This window comes from Gallinula chloropus, assembly GCF_964237585.1.
Source record: "Gallinula chloropus genome assembly, chromosome: Z".
In the NCBI taxonomy this organism is placed as follows: Eukaryota; Metazoa; Chordata; class Aves; order Gruiformes; family Rallidae; genus Gallinula; species Gallinula chloropus.
In genome coordinates, this window is record NC_140089.1 from 76,022,240 (window position 1) to 76,038,236 (window position 15,997).

The 15,997-nt window shown below is 41.8% G+C and overlaps 1 protein-coding gene across 1 annotated transcript in view; it reads left to right on the forward strand.

The window, feature by feature from the left end:
* Positions 1-5,481, forward strand: part of CPLANE1 (ciliogenesis and planar polarity effector complex subunit 1) — a gene marked incomplete at its 5' end in the record, with an annotated part of 61,933 nt that extends 56,452 nt beyond the window's left edge. Inside the window, 5 exon segments of the mRNA XM_084278517.1 lie at positions 968-1,132; positions 2,238-2,350; positions 2,891-2,974; positions 4,343-4,512; positions 4,928-5,481. Of these exon segments, the coding sequence (XP_084134643.1) occupies positions 968-1,132; positions 2,238-2,350; positions 2,891-2,974; positions 4,343-4,512; positions 4,928-5,065 (670 nt within the window). The 3' untranslated portion in view covers positions 5,066-5,481.
* Between the last annotated feature and the right edge of the window lie 10,516 nt (positions 5,482-15,997).

Below are 15,997 nucleotides of genomic sequence, written 5' to 3' on the forward strand. Positions count from 1 at the left end.
TGGAGTTAACTTCTTTTGTAGCAGCGGATGGAATGCTGTGTTTGAGAGTTAAAATGAAAGCCGTGCTGATAACACCCTGATGGTTTTAGTTGCTGTCAGACAGTCAAGGACTGTCTCAGCTCTTCATATTTCTCTACTAATGAGAAAGGAGGGGACGAAGCCAGGACAGGTGACCCGAACTGGCCAAAGAGAGTATTCCATGCCAATTACGTCCTGCTCAGTATAAAGGGGGGAGAAAGAGGGGGCGGCTCCGGGACGCGTGGTTTTTGGGGGACGGTCGGGTCCCGGGACGGCTCTGGGTGGCACGGCCTGAGCTGTGGGTTCAGTGAGAAACTGCATTGTGTATCAACAGCTTCATAGATTTTTTTTTTCTCTAAAGTCCTGTTAGCATTGTTATATTGTATCTTTCTGCTATTCTAGTAAACTATCCTTATCCCAACCCCCGGGCTTTTGGTTTCTTGGTTTTGGGGTTGTTATTTGCCCCTTCCTTTTCCCTTCCCTTGCCTCACCACCCTCCCCCCGCCCCCTTCTCCCCCTCCTGTTTTCCTTTAAAGAGCAGGCAGCTGCATGGATCTCAGCTCTCAGCCAGGGTAAAACACTCGTCAATGAAACTTCAGATATGCATGGCATTCCAACCAAAAGCATAAATAATTTGTTTGCTTTACCATTTTGGAAAACTCTGAACCTGTTTTATTGTTTGACTGTATTTTTCACTTCTAAAATAGCATTTTGGGTGGGTTTTTTTTTTCCCCTCTTCTCCAACATTGACTCATTCATTCTGACAAACCATTGTTAATAAATGTTTTAGCTTTTGCTAATGATCTTTAAAGGATTAGTGTGTCTTCTTTGAAATTGCAAAAATATGTTGTCTGTTCTGGTTGCCATGTGGCCTTACAAGACTCAGAAGCAAGCTTCAATTAAGTGAGTAATAGAATGAGTTAATATATAATATATAATTTTTCCACAGAGCCCTGTTATCTGAGCATCACAGTATGAGAATATCACAAGCACTCTCTCTGATGAATGAAATGTTAGCTGAAACAGAGGTGTTACCTGCAAAAGAACATAGACCATTGTCCAGGACAAGATCAACCCAAGAGCACAGGAAAAGGCTTATGGCATCTACTAAAGGGTAACAACTTTGAGCATGACACTTGCTCTAATATATTGGTATTTTTACAGCACTTCAGATTTGTCTGCAATCCAGTAGCCAGTTGCTACAGGATTAGCATGAGAGAAGCTTAATATTCTGGCAGAGTCAAAGACAAACTTTGTCTTGGTGAGAGGAGTCTTAAATTGCTGTACCAGTCTTCTTACAGCCAGTAATGCACATGTTGGAGGGATCTTTAAAAATGCCTTTCAGAGCACAGAGTAAGCCAGCTCTACAGCCAGAGCTGTAATTGATGTCCTCATCCATTTTCCTCAGCCCCAATTCCACTGTACTATAGCCAGCAACATAGTTACTGATAAAAGGAGCAGCTAGTGACAAGCAAGAAGCAAGTAAAAATACTTCTTTGTCTCCATATAGACTTCACTAGATTGCTCCCTTCTAATTTTTTTCATTACCTAGAATTTTACTGGTTCTTCTTTTGAATTTTGGTGCTTGTTGCCTTTTGAGGAGATGATGGTATTTGAGTATTATAAATTGGTGAATTTATTCTAATTGAATAGATAAATACACATTAATATAATGTGTGTGTGTATGTAATCCAGGTGTATATTGCAGTATACATTTTCTTCTACATACAGTTTTATGTTTTCTAGGTAATCCTGTAACTTCCAGGCTTAAATATTTCTGCATCTCTTTAGCAGGCAAAGTTGCAGGACAGAGCTATTAAATTGAATGTTGTCAGTGCTTTATTGAGCCTGCTGGTGGTTTCCAAAGGCTGTTTAAAAAAGATTGGCCCTGCCATACCTAGAAACACTAAGGAATGTCATGCAGGAAGCCACTTTGAGTGGCAGTAACTTATTATTAAGTTTTGTTGGACCTAAACTATCTCTTTATAAAGGCAATTTGATATCTCTTTACTGTGATTGACAGCAGTTCTGATCCTGGTGAGGCTCACTGATCCCTCAAGCAGCATGTGATTCTGATCCTCAGCTAAGTGGGCTGAAGGTGATTTCCGTGGCCTTTTTACCTTATCCAGAGAAGCTCTGTTAGGTCTAGGTTGTGTGGAGGAATGGTATGTGATTGTATTTGGGCTTTGTTGTTGTTTTTGTGTGTTGTCTTGTTGCAGAGGGCTTCTGAACAGCCCAGTTACGTCAGAATGGAGCAGAATTGCAGCCAAACGCAGCTGTGGTCATAAAGCACAACGTTTCACCCCAACACTTGGTTTCACACAGTCCAGGGGTAAGAACAGAACTTTCTTAATCATAGACTCATAGAATCATAGAATTGTAGGGGTTGGAAGGGACCTCGAGAGATCATCGGGTCCAACCCCCCTGCCAAAGCAGCTCCCCAGGACATATCACTCAGATAGGCGTCCAGACAGGTCTTGAATATCTCCAGAGATGGAGACTCCACCACCTCCCTGGGCAGCCTATTAATGAAGGCATGTACATTATACTTCATCTAATGTGAAGATGATCTTCACATTACTCTTGGATTTTGGGAGGGGGGAACTTTAATAACACCTGTGTAGGTAGTCAGATTTATGATCCTGAAGGTTTCTTGTCCTGACACTTTTACAACTCTGCTGTCACTGACCTGCTAAATGATAAGACTTACTTTTCCTTGTAATCTCTTTCTAAATCCAAAGTAGCTTAATTTGCCACAGCAAGAGTACACGTGGTCGAGCAAACAAGCTCATAGATGACAATTTTGAAGTATCTTCTGAATAGTTTTGATCTACTGCACCTAATGGGGGAAATGCTTTCTCTGACTTTCCAGGAAATGCTGGTATTGTCCCACAGAAAAGTCTTTCCAGAGGAAGAATGAGGAGTGCTGCAAGCTGTCCTGTTAACTCTAGGCATTGTAAGTTACAAAGAGCAATGACATAGTGCTGTTCAGATGTGTAATACAGGGGAGAACTAAGACACACAGAACAGATTTCAGACTGCATCCTGAATAGAATTTATGCAACACAGACCTCAGATACAGAATCTGTTTAGAAGAATAAAAATCATCATTTTTTCCCTCACATAACAATCCCTTTTCCATTAGAAACTGATGAAATCACCTCTGTTTACCTCCTGAATGGTTTTAGCCTGATAGTAGTTCCAAGATTAGTGAAGCAAATGTGCTAGATTTGAGTGATTTCCTGACATGGGCATTGTGAGTCATGAGGGCAAAAGGATTTCAGTCTCTCTGTCAGCTGGAACCCTCAGGGAGAGTTAGATAGCTCTGCAGTGCACAAGTATCATGCCTCTCCTTTACCTTTCTATGCTGCTTACTTTCTGAGCCCTTTAAAGTCTTGGCTACACCTCTGTAGAGTATCTGTTTAAGATACTATTTTATCATAATGTCAGAGCAGAAGAATTAATGACTTACCTTTAAAAAAAGCCTGGATTTTAGTGATCTTTTTTTCCCTATTCCTGTCTGTGTAGAACTGGAACCACAGAAGTTTCCTCCATAAATGTTTCCTACTGATTAAATTCTTTAACAGATGCAGGATTACAAGAGCAGAGTTTCTGGTCATACAGAAAAGAATTGAGGAGAGAATTAGTCTGAAACTTAGGAAATACTGTGGGTTGATTACTTTTTCCTTTATCCCAGAATTACACTAGTGGCATAGTAGAGATCCTGTTTGGGTAGTCAGTTTGTTGGCAATGCAGGAAAGGGAGACAAGCAATAGTAAGCAGGTAGGCATTTTTGCTGAGTAAGTCACTGACCTCTATGTGTGTGGAAAGTCATCTCTTCCTCCTTCCCATACATTTTCTTTTTTAAACTCTAAATGCAGGTTGATCTTTCTCTGATTTCATGCTCTTGATTTCATCTTCTTGTATCTATATTCTATTACTGTAAGGATTCCACTGCAGTTCCATGTCTTGTAGGTGGCACAAATACAGCGTTTACATAGTTTAATTCCTCTATCAAATAATGTAGGAATGTACCTTCTTGTAGACAACACTACAGGACCTGGATGCTGTAGGCACCCTGAATATTCCTGTTGCACTCTGTGGTCTCCCCTGGGAAGCCTGTGAGGCTGGAAGGGACCAGCAGCATGTTCTTGTCACAACCCCAAATTGTTTCCAGACAATGAAGCATGAGGTTTTTACATCTGTTTATGCAGCTTCTGTTCTTAGGACTTGAAGCTTCTGCTGTTGGAGAAGTTTCAAGGTACTCAGAAGAAAACAGCAAGAAACATCACAATGCTATGGTTGGCTTGTTTTCTCTCCTCAGCTGAAGAGTGCAGAGTAAGTGGAACCTCAAAACAAAAGACTCTACATGTTGCCACTGCAGTTCAGACAGAAGATGTTGATGAAGAGTCTGATCGAGACATAGTGAGTCCGTGGACTGTGCCTGATGATGTGAGAAGAATACTTGAAGATACTCATGACTCCTTGTTTCTGGTAGGATGCCTGCTTATTCCAGGAATGATTTGATACCTGCCATTTAACACTTTGATTACTTCTGTTTTATTTAAAAGGTGTTTCTGTATTCAAAATGTGTGGGTGGGATAGATGGACAGAGGCATAAATGATGATGGATCAGGGTAACTGCATTATAACTTTACTAGCAAAGTCGTTCTTGTGAGCTTTGAAAATGAATGTTCTTTATAAAAACTGCATGGGTACGTTGTCTGTTGAGGCAAGAGGTGCTAGTGGGAGTGCATAAACAGGACAATAGATTGCAGTTGCTGCAGAATAATCAGATAAGTGACTCAATTAGGACATGTTTGAAAAGAGTGGGGTCATTTCTACTGGCTGCATAGAGGTCTGGTCCATGAATGATACACAGTGATCCATCTCATTTTTCCTCCAACAGGACTCTGCCCCTCATCCTGTGAATTCCTCTCCTCTGGGCATTACTGACACTGATGGCATTTCTGAAAGCACAGGAAGTATCAGCAAACTGGACTGGAGTGCAGTAGAGGCTCTGGTGGCAGATGTGGAACAGAAGTGAATGAAATTTCTCAGATGCTGTGCACTTTCAAACAGTTGCTGGCATTTGGCTTTGTTTTTTCAAATGTTCTATCTAAAAGGGGCCATGTTTTGCATTGGTTTTCTTAAGCAGCACAGAAATTCTTGCTTCTTTCAGTCTTCCCTAGATGACATTCAAGTTAGCTTTCCATATGACTTCAAGTCAACAAGAACTAAATACAGGGAGGGGTAAGTACAGACCAACAGTCTTAAGGAAGAACTTCTGGGTCAGCTACTTTGCTCCTCTCAAATGCATAAGAAGTTTTACTCTATTTTAAGAGCATTGCACAACTGTTTTACCTTAGGATTTAGCTTCATCCATAATTATTATAAATACTATTTTTATAACTTAGGAATTGTGATAAGGTGATTTAATAAAATGGAATTTATTAGTTTCTGCTGTGAAGTGTTTTTGCACACAGACTTCTGTTATTGCTGTGTACCACAGTGACCGTACCTGTGCACGTGCACTGCCTTAGTGTTTTAGAATAATAAATTCACAGACTGGTTTGGGTTGGAGGGGACCCCAAAGCCCATCTAGTCCCACCCCCTGCCATGGGCAGGGACACCCTCCACTAGCTCCATCCAGCCTGGCCTTGAATACTGTCAGGGAGGGGGCAGCGGCAGCTTCTCTGGGCAGCCTGTGCCAGGGCCTCACCAGCCTGACAGGGTAGAAGTTCTTCCTAATGCCTAATCTTAACCCATCCTCTTTCAGCTTAAACATCCTTACCCTACAGGACCTGCTAAAAAGTCTGTCCCCACCGTTCTTACCAGCCCCCTTTAGGTACTGGAAGGTGCTGTAAGGGGTTTTTGGAGCCTTCTCCAGGCTGAACAAGCCCAACTTTCTCAGCCTGTCTTGGTGGCAGAGGTGCTCCAGCCTTCTCATCATCTTCATGGCCCTCCTCTAGGCTTGCTCCAACAGCTCCATGTCTTCCCTGTACTGGGGACCCCAGAGCTGGATGCAGTACAGCAGGGGGAGTACTCTGCATGCTCGGCATGTAGAGCTGAAGGAGGAAGTGGGGGATGTTCAAAGTGGCTGTGTTTGGCTTCCCAAGTCAGTGTTAGGCGTGAGGGAGCCCTGCTTTCCTGGGGATGGCTGAACACCTGGCTGATTCTCTCTCACATTCCACTGTCAGAGCAGCCACATGGGGCTTAACTACCAGCTGGGCTTAAACCACCACCACCCAGCCAGCCAGTTCCTGATCGGCCCTCCCACCAAGTCCATCTCTCTCCAATTTAAAGAGAAGGATGTTGTGTGTGACTGTGTCAAAGGCCTTTTGGAATATATGACATCCTCCCTTGTGCATGGATGTTGTTACTCCATCACAGAAAGCCACCAGGTTGGTCAGATAAGACTTGGTGAAACCATGCTGGCTGTCTCAAATCTCCTCCCTGTTTTCCATGTGCCTCAGCATAGCTTCTTGGAGGATCTGTTCCATGCTCTTCCTGGGTACAGAGGGGAGGCTGACAGGCTGGTTGTTCCCAGAGTCCTCATCTGATTTTTCCCTTTTTCCAGCCACTGGGAGCTTCCCCTGACTGCTGTGACTTTTCAGATATCATGGGGAGTGGCTTGGCAACTACATCAGCTAATTCCCTCAGGAATGCATCTTGTCATGTCCCATAGACTTCTGTATGTTCAGGTGGTCACAAACCTGATGTTCTCTAACCAATGGGAGGGACTTTGCTCCCCCAGTCCATCCACTTGAGAGGTGTCCTGTCAAGGTTGCGGGTGAAGACTGAGGCAAAAGAGTTGTTGAGTTCCTCAGCCACTGTCTTGTGGGCTGCCAGCAGTTTTGCCATTTGTGTTCATCAGGTGATTTTCTGTGCCTGTAATGATAACAAGACTCGTATAGGGGAGGAAACAAAAATGAGCACAAGTAGGAGTTTCTTTTACAAATGGGAGAGAAGCAAAGCTGTTCCTTAGAACATTAACAGTCTGTCTTCCATTGTATCTCCAACATAAAGACCTTTGTTTATGCAACAGCTGACGATCATAACAATGTCAAGCCCAATTTGATAGAACAAAGGGCTGCAAATAGTCTTCCTGTGAAGCTGAAAGCAGTTTCAAACCCAACCACCTTTCAGCAAAGACTTCGCTATGTACAGTGCTGTAACATGACACAAGGCCTATGCTCAGACTTCTACCCATCAGGTGGATCTGAGGTGATACAATTTTATACAACTTGAGCTTTGGATTCTGGTTTCTGTTATTTTTTACTTTCTTCAGATTTATCTTACTATTGAAAAGATGTCAATAGATTCTCAGAGAAATTTGTTGCTTGTTTCACTGAGAAACAACCAGACATATGTCCCCTCCCCATAAATTACTCTGAAGATACACAAACCCAAAGTTCTAATGCCCAGGAACCACAACTTTCTCTATCACAGTAGTTCTTCAGGTAACAATTGGCTCATAACCCATACCTGAAAAAAGCTGTAGTTTCAAGACTGTAATAAACTTTCAGCTTTGTGAAGATTTTCTTAATAGTAAACTCAACTCCAGCAAAGGACTTGAGTCTCCATCCCAGTTGAGGGAGAAAAATGTCAAGTGTCTTACCTGGTAAAGGCTGTTTTACCATGACTGAACTTTGATATAAAAATCTGCATGAATTCATCTCTTTTTCTACAGGGCACATACCTTCTGTACAGCCTTAGTTCTGTTGCTTTGTGTTTAGAGGAGTGACATAATTTCTACTCCACTGAATGCAAAACAATGTTGTAGTGCAGTGAGCAGAGATTCTTCTGCAAAATGTGGCTCACACAATCTTCCCCAGCCATGAATTTCCACAGGTCACCGAGGAACTTCAGGAGAAGAAAAATACTTCTCAGGGATAAGTGCACAGAGAGGGTGCACCCTCTCTGTTACACCCTAACTAGACTGGAGGGGGTGTCTGTAAAGTCCAAATGTTGGGAAGCGTGGAAAGCTTCCCTCTGTGCTCCAGGCTGTTGGCAAAAAAGGTCCTTTGCTCTAAAATGCTGTACATATCAGCTGATTTTGGCTTCTGGAAAGAACTGGGGCTGTTCAGCCTTGAGAAAAGAAGACTGAGAGGGGATCTTCTTAACGTTTTTAAATATCTGAAGTGTGGGACACAGGGGAAAACAGCCAGCCTCTTCTCAGTGGTCTGTGGGCACAGGACAAGGGGCAATGGCTGCAAGTTGGAGCACAGGAAGTTCCACACCAACATGCGGAAGAACTTTTACACAGTGAGGGTGACAGAGCCCTGGGCAGGCTGCCCAGGGAGGTGGTGGAGTCTCCATCTCAGGCGTCCAGACAGGTCTTGAATATCTCCAATCTGGGTGATATGTCCTAGGGAGCTGCTTTGGCAGGGGGGTTGGACCCGATGATCTCTCAAGGTCCCTTCCAACCCCTAAACTAAGATTCTGTGATGTATTCTAACAATATTGGCATTCTCAATTTTGAGACATTCAGTTAAGACTCTTCAATGTCTCAAGAACTGCAAATAATACTGTGATAGAGATAGGCTATTTTTACTTAGAAAAGCAATATGCAACCACCTCAGCATTGTTCTGCTGGCAAAAAAATTCAGAACTGCCTTAGAATCCTTAGTGCCAGGCAGGTGGCTACAGTGGTCTTCCTGTCTGTCATGAGAGCAGATTTCTAGTCAACATGGACACAGAAGAGTGTGTCTAAGTCTGAGGCATTCTTTTGATTCCAAGAAGACCAGTTTTAACCCAAACAAGCAGGTTGCATACTGTGTTAGTTGAAGTATCTTGATGTTCTGTTGATCATTCCCCTCTGAGGGTGCAGCAGTTGGGAAGTAACAGTGGGCAATGATGTCACAGGAGACAGGCCAGAAAGAATTCTCTTCAAAAAATTATTCTGGTCTGTAAGGAGCAAATAACTCTCCTCTGTATTACAAAACCTTTACCTGTAGAAATACTGTCTTGTGAACCAGTTGAAGTAATTCCTTTTCTTTTTCTGAGTGATGCTGATGTAATTGGAGTTCCCTCTGATACCCCTTGAGCAAAGGGAGATCCACAATTAGTAGAAACACAGCAACATGATGAGAGGAATGGGAATGCCTCTTCCTCTTCTGATTTACTGCGGGAAAATAAGCATGGAAGTTTTGGAGCATCTCTGAAAACCTTGGCAGAGGTGTTGTACTGGTTCTTGGCTGCAAGATGAAAGCAAACCAGGAGCACTTCTGACAAAGCCAGCAAGAGCATCAGTCCCATCCTCAGCAAGAGTCAGTATGCCAGTGGTCCTACCAGGAAAATGATACATTGTCCATTCATGAAGGGAGCAGAGCAGCACAGCAGCTTGCATTTGGCTGAGCCTTGGGCTGAAGGGCTGACTCCGAAGTCAAGTTTGTTGTTCCCCATGACGGCGGCTTCTGTCTGTTTTCCAAGTGTTTGCTGGAAAGAGAGGCAGAGGGAGGGGAATTAATACTGATGCACAGTCCTGTTTTCATTAGAGAATGTCTGATTTACCTGTTTGCTTATTAACCAAAAAGCTCTGCACAGAAGCCAAAGAGGGTGTGTTATGGAGCAGAGCAGCTAAATCAAGATGGATGTATCAATTAGTTCAGAAAATACATACGGAAATGCAGAGGAAGGTGTGGGAGTTGGAATATATGTGTATTCTCATGCATACTTAGTTAGAATAACCTAACTGTAAAATAAGATATGGAGGAAAAACTTTTCAAGAAGAAAGGTTGAATTTTTAGAGCCGCTCAAGTGGGACCAGCTGCAGCAGTTTTCATTTTCCTAGAGCCAGGGCTTATAGTCTTTTGGAGTCCTGCCTGAAGAAACCTAAATTCCCTTCAGCAGTTTTAGTGTGAGACATTTCCATTGGGCTGAAAGACACTGAAGCATCACATGTTTAAGAATAAAATTACGTTATTAGGTTAAATCAAAGATACAGACTTGACTTTAGATTTCTATTTTATAAAAATTACTGTTTGAAATGCTTTTCTCTGGTTTTGTGCTTAATTTTCACATATTTTTGCATCTTAACACATGATTTAATTCTTAGTTTCTTTAGTAGCTTCAGTCAGAAAGCTTAAAAAACCCAAATCAACTTTTCCCAGAAAAAAACCCTGCACCTTTCCTTTAAAATGAAAAATCCCCAAACATACCCACACAAAAAAGCCTCACAAACCTAAACTTAAAAAAAAAAAGTATTGGAAACAACACCCCCCCCCCCACCACCAACCAAAAAACCCAAAGAACAAACCCCAAAGAGAATTAAAATAGGAAGAGGAAAAAGACAAAGGTGCAAAATTAAGAAGATGCTACTTTGACAATCTTCATTTTTCAATATGAAATCTCAATTGTTAAGTTACTCAGAGAAAAATTAAGAAAATTGTACTTACCACTGCCTGCCTTCTGGTATGCATCTTCAGCAGAATCCTCTCTCTCGTAGCTGGCTGAGATATTTAAACCAAAGGACTACTAAAATCATGGCAAACAATGTGAAAAGGCAGCTTAAGATACACAGGGCTGGCATCTATGTTTCCAAAAATGCTGCCTTAGTAAAGAAAGAGGAATGGGTGTATTTCATAAGGAACACACCAGGAAAGTCAGTTGCATTTTGGGCTTCCTTGAGCCTTGAGCTCACACTTGCTCTTTCTGAGGATGGGAGACAGCATTCAGCCCTACAGACCGCACACAGGCTTCAAGGGACTGTGTGAGGAGTTAGATCATGCACAGCAGCAGTGTCTGCACTACGAGGTGTACAATGCTGTAAGCAGAAGGAACACAGCACCATCAGGACCTACAACCCCACAGTGAACATGAGCCTGAAAGTTGCGTTATGAAATCACACTGCACAGCTCAATGCAGGGGGAGAGGTGAGGCAGCAATACACCACTGTGATCCTCAACTGCAAGATTTGAAAATAAGCTAAAATAAAGGGGTTTTCTTTTTCTGATGCATAAAGACACAACAATAGGCAGAAGGCAAGCTCAGAGAGTACGTGGAGTTGAGATGGGCATGATGAAAGAAATACATGTCTTGTGATGACCAGCTGTGTCCTGAAATATTTGATGTGCCATTTGAGGAAGTGGCTTGTATGGGCAGGTTTCCCACCCACCAGTTAAAATTGAAGGTAAGAAAAAAAAATCCCATTACTCTGGCGCATCCAAGCGCTCATCAGAGATGCCCAAAAAGTAAGTGTGTAGAAAGCAGTGCATGGTTGTTCTGGAGTCTGGTCTGAATGACTTGAAGGCTGAACACAGACTGAGAGACAGCTTCTGCCGCAACTGCTTCCCGTGGATGTCAACATGAAGGGAAGGAAAGGAACTCTGGTAGAGCAGAAACTTCAAAAGAAATTTGCTTTCTAGCTCAGGACATTATTTTCCCCCTTTCCTTGTGATGTTCTGGTGTTAAAGTACCACTGATGCTTTGAGAACATAGCAGACAAATCATTTATTCCTCCAGCAGCTCTAAGGAATAAATTCCTGACTTCCCAGAAATCTCTGACAACTGCACGAGTTTAAGCAAAACATCACAGATGCTGATTTTGACAAATCGAGCATTAAAATAATTAGCTAAAATTCTAAGTCCTGATAAGGAGCTGGTCAGAGCTGAGAATTTTATACAAGGTGTAACACTTGTTGGATTATTTTACAAAACTCGCTTTTTTCCACCCAGCACTGTTGGATGGCAAGTAAAAAGAATCCATGAGGAGTGACCCGAACCACAGAGAAGTCACTATTACAGGAATCTGAAGTGGTACCATTCAGATCAGACAGGAGATGTTTGGGGCTGACCTTGAAAAATCCATCTCCACACAGGAACATGCAGAACCACAAATGCCCTCACGAATCTGAAATTATGTGGTCTGTGGTATTCTGAAACCTGTAGCACCCTGTTCAGGAGTCAATCCCCCGGGGAGGTGTGAGTGGAAACGAGCCAAATCATGTTCCAGCTTTTAGGAAGCAGGATGTCTGTTCCCAAAACAGAAACATGAGCCTTTCAACACAATGGCCCTAAGCACAGTGATGGAGAAAGATCTTTCAAAGTCAAAACAAATTTCTCTAAAGAGTCACTGATGGGCAATACTCCTGCTCTGAGTCACGGACTGTGACACCATTACTGGGGATGTACCTTTGCAGCTCCCCTGCAGCAGACTGCCTCCTCTACAGGGGACCGCCGTACCCTGTGCCGCACACTTGGGTGACCACCACTCTGGTGCCCGGCTGCGGAAGGCAGAGCACTGTTCCGTGCAGGATGAACTCTCCACTCCCAGACCCCTGGTTCCCCACGCACCAACCCTCAAGCTATGGATTTTTTTTGAAAGGGATATTTGGAGGAGACACTTAGCAAGTGTGGGACAGCACACACTGCTATACCCAGGATGCTAGTGAAAAGCATTCCTCCCTTATACAGGCAACTGAAAAATTAACAGGGAAACCCCACCTGAGTCAGGTAGAAACTAGAAATGATGTAGTTACGTCCCAAGTGTGGAACACAGACTGGCAAGAACTCTCTCAGAAGAATCCCTGGACGCCTTACCAGTGCCCCAGGCACAGTCTGAGCGTTGTGAGCGCAATGAGAAAGGGATCTACAAAGTGCATGTGCATCCTAGGATAAAAACGTGAAAGTTTTGTTTTGGAAGAGTCCAAACTGAACTCTTAAAACATTTATTTTAAATAAATGAAATATGAAAATACTATGAATTTATTTGTATATAACAATAACACTTTAATATTTAGTCAAGGAACCATGAAATCTAAAAACTTGCTACTTACAGTAAGAACTGACCCATTACAACTCAGTACTTCAATGATGACAAATTCTCTGAGGGATATGGAAACACTTGTATGGTTATGGTGTGGCTCTTCGGTGAGTGGAAGCGGACTAGGATATAGACTGGACATGTGCCTCGGGCTCTTGCTGCATCTAGGGCATGAGACTTCAGGAGTGTCGGGCACGTAACAAAAGCATTTGGTGTTTGTTGGAGTTCAGCTCCATTAGCATCTGCCTGGGGCCCGGAGCTGAAACATATTCTCCTGGCAGCAAGGCTCAGTCACGCGGGTCCATTGTTACCCGGGAGCGTTACCAACACCTGCATTCAGGCAGAACGTCCTGCTGTTGGACTAGCACCAGACGAGTCAGACTTGAGTACAAACTTCTTTGTGGCGAGCCACACACACATTTAAGAACTATTTCAGTGCTACAAGGTATCTCAAGTTAAAGCTAATGTTTAGCACAACCCAATTATTCCACAGTAACAATATTCTCACTAGTGACACCACAACAGCAAAACAAAGGCTAAAGTTTGACTCAGATTTTAAAATTTTAAATAGTTTTAATGGCCACACCTCACTAAAATGCTGAATATTGCCCATGCCTACCTTTATACATGTTAGTTGTTAATATAAGCAATAAAGAACCTCAAAAAAATACAAAAGGGCATCACTGAATCATTTAAAAAAATACTTATTTATACTTAGTTTTGTCAAAAACTATTGTGTTCTTTTATAGCTGCAGATAATGAAAATACTCAAGAATTATTCTGCAATTTTACAGTACTGAAGTGGAAGATTAAAAATAATAATTTCATTCTTATTTATTAAGATTGTGGAAGTGTCTGTGTTTTCTTAGCAAGTACAATATGGCTAGTGTTAATGCTAAACGCTTGACAGTATCCCTTTGTCTGGTAAGCTACCACAACAAGTTTCCACATACAGAACCTGTACTCAAATGGAGAGCAGTAAGAATAAAAAACTTCATTAATAATTATAGTTATGCATGTAAAAACTCCATAGCCATACAGTGAAAAGCTACTACACAGCCATGTCAACACAAAAGGGCAGAACTCTGTCACTGTTATCAATTCCTGCTCTGCAGAACTTTAAAAAGCCAATAAACCTTTTTTTTTTTTCTTTTTTTTTTTTTCTTTAAACTTAGAAAACCCCCCTTCTCCTGGTACCTGCTGTTGCCATAATGTGGTTCATGTTGGTAACACTGCGCCTGCTACCCAGAGGCTGGGCACTGCACCCACTGCAGTGCTTTCAAATCCATCCTGCTGGAAGTCATCACCTCATGCTACACACAGCAAACAGAAGCTCACTTCCCAAAAATGAGTGCTGCTGTCACCTCCTTTCACAGCAAACTGTCTGAATGCTTTTGACAGGCAAAACTAAGTATTGCTCTGGGTGGCACCGAAGGGGAGAATTCAACTCTTAACTCATTCAGTAATTACTAAGTGTATACTCTAGCCAACAGGTCCCACAAAGGAACCTGTATGCCCCTCGCATCTCACACCACACAGAAATCGTCCAAATCCTCTCCGCTAAGACAACTTTAGACTTCAGGTTTCTATTGTTTAATTGTAATTTCTTTCTGACAATTTTATTCCAGTAAATACCACATAAATTGAAATAAACTTCTTCGCTATTTGGAAAGCCACATAACCAAGAAACATTTTGTTTAAGAACAGGGAAATAGTTGTTTTTCCTATTAAAAATAAGATGCTTTAACACAAACAGCATCAGAAACGGCTAACAGACAACTTCACCAACTGTATTGTATTGGTATGAAATTCTTGTTATTTGGGAGTTTCCTTGTGAAGCACTTCCAGCTCTTTCTGGTAATAACACGTGACATGTCATACAACCCCTCTATTCTCAAAGCACGAATTTTGCACTGCAAAGCTGTCCCCAGCCCTGAGAAATACAGTATTTCACCCTTTGCTACAAAAATGCCCTGCTTCCAGAGCTGCAAGGGTGACCTCTGCTCTCCCAGCACCTCCCTGCTGTAACAACACCCCTCTCAGCCAGCCACATGGCTGGTTGTGCAGCACAGGTAACACCATGGACAGCGAGAACAGAAAGGTGCTAAAATATTGTTGTTCCTAAAATTCCCAGTGGTGAAACCGTAAAAAAGCATTTCCCATAGGAACAATTACTAACTAGATTCTGAGGAGTTATGAATCAATTCAGTTTAATGTTGGGGGGTTGGTGGTTTCTTTTGTACTCAGGACTACTTTGGAATACTGTTACTATTCCTCACAAACTGAATCGTGTGTTAGAACACTGCAAGCTAGTTTCATAAAAAACAGGCTCCTACCACAAATTAAATCTGTAAACCACAAGAAAAGTAAATCTTTTTTTCTGAGGAACATCTGCATTAGATAAATAGGTTTAAAAACACAGAAGGGTTTCATATATTCCCCTAAGAAGTTTAGCTGGGTTAGTTTTTTTCTGTTAGCAAATCTGCTGCTTTCCTTACTCTCCGGGAAGGCAAACTAAACTGCTCAGGAAAGGCTGTGGGAACACCGTTGAAGCAAATGCTTCTGAAAGCTTTCAATAGCGTTATTTTTTTTCCTTTTTCAATTTACAAAATGTGAAAACATCTTTCAATTAGTAAAAAAAATAGTCTAATATACAAACATTCTTTTAAAAATTCATTTGTGAAGGAATGTAGCATAATTAGCCAGACTCATACCCATTCACTCCTCAGATACTGGTAGCTATCTCCTCGTGACACAAACCTCTCTCTATTAACCCAGAGAAATGCATACATAGCCAGTTAGCCCAAGCAGAAGAGTCACTCAGCTTTCCCCAGATTTAAACTACCATAAATTACCATTTGGACAGCATTAGAAAGAAATTGAAGCATACAAGAAATAAACTATAGTTTCTTTTTATATCAAAATGTACTCTTGAAAATGTGTTTGGCACAGTGCTAAATCATATAGTTAATACTAAATATTGCAGGATACAATAAAACCCTGGAGTTAAACTTGTGTTTACACCCTTTAAGGGATAAAAATAAAAAGATACCAATTATTCAGAAGTCAGCCTATACAAACTGTATAAACAATATTTTTATGTCTTGTTTTGAAAACCACTGATATAGTAAATTTTACATAAAAGACTGCAAAATAATATAAATGGATTTTAACAGATCTTTACAATAAGAAATTCAAATGGAAACAGACAAG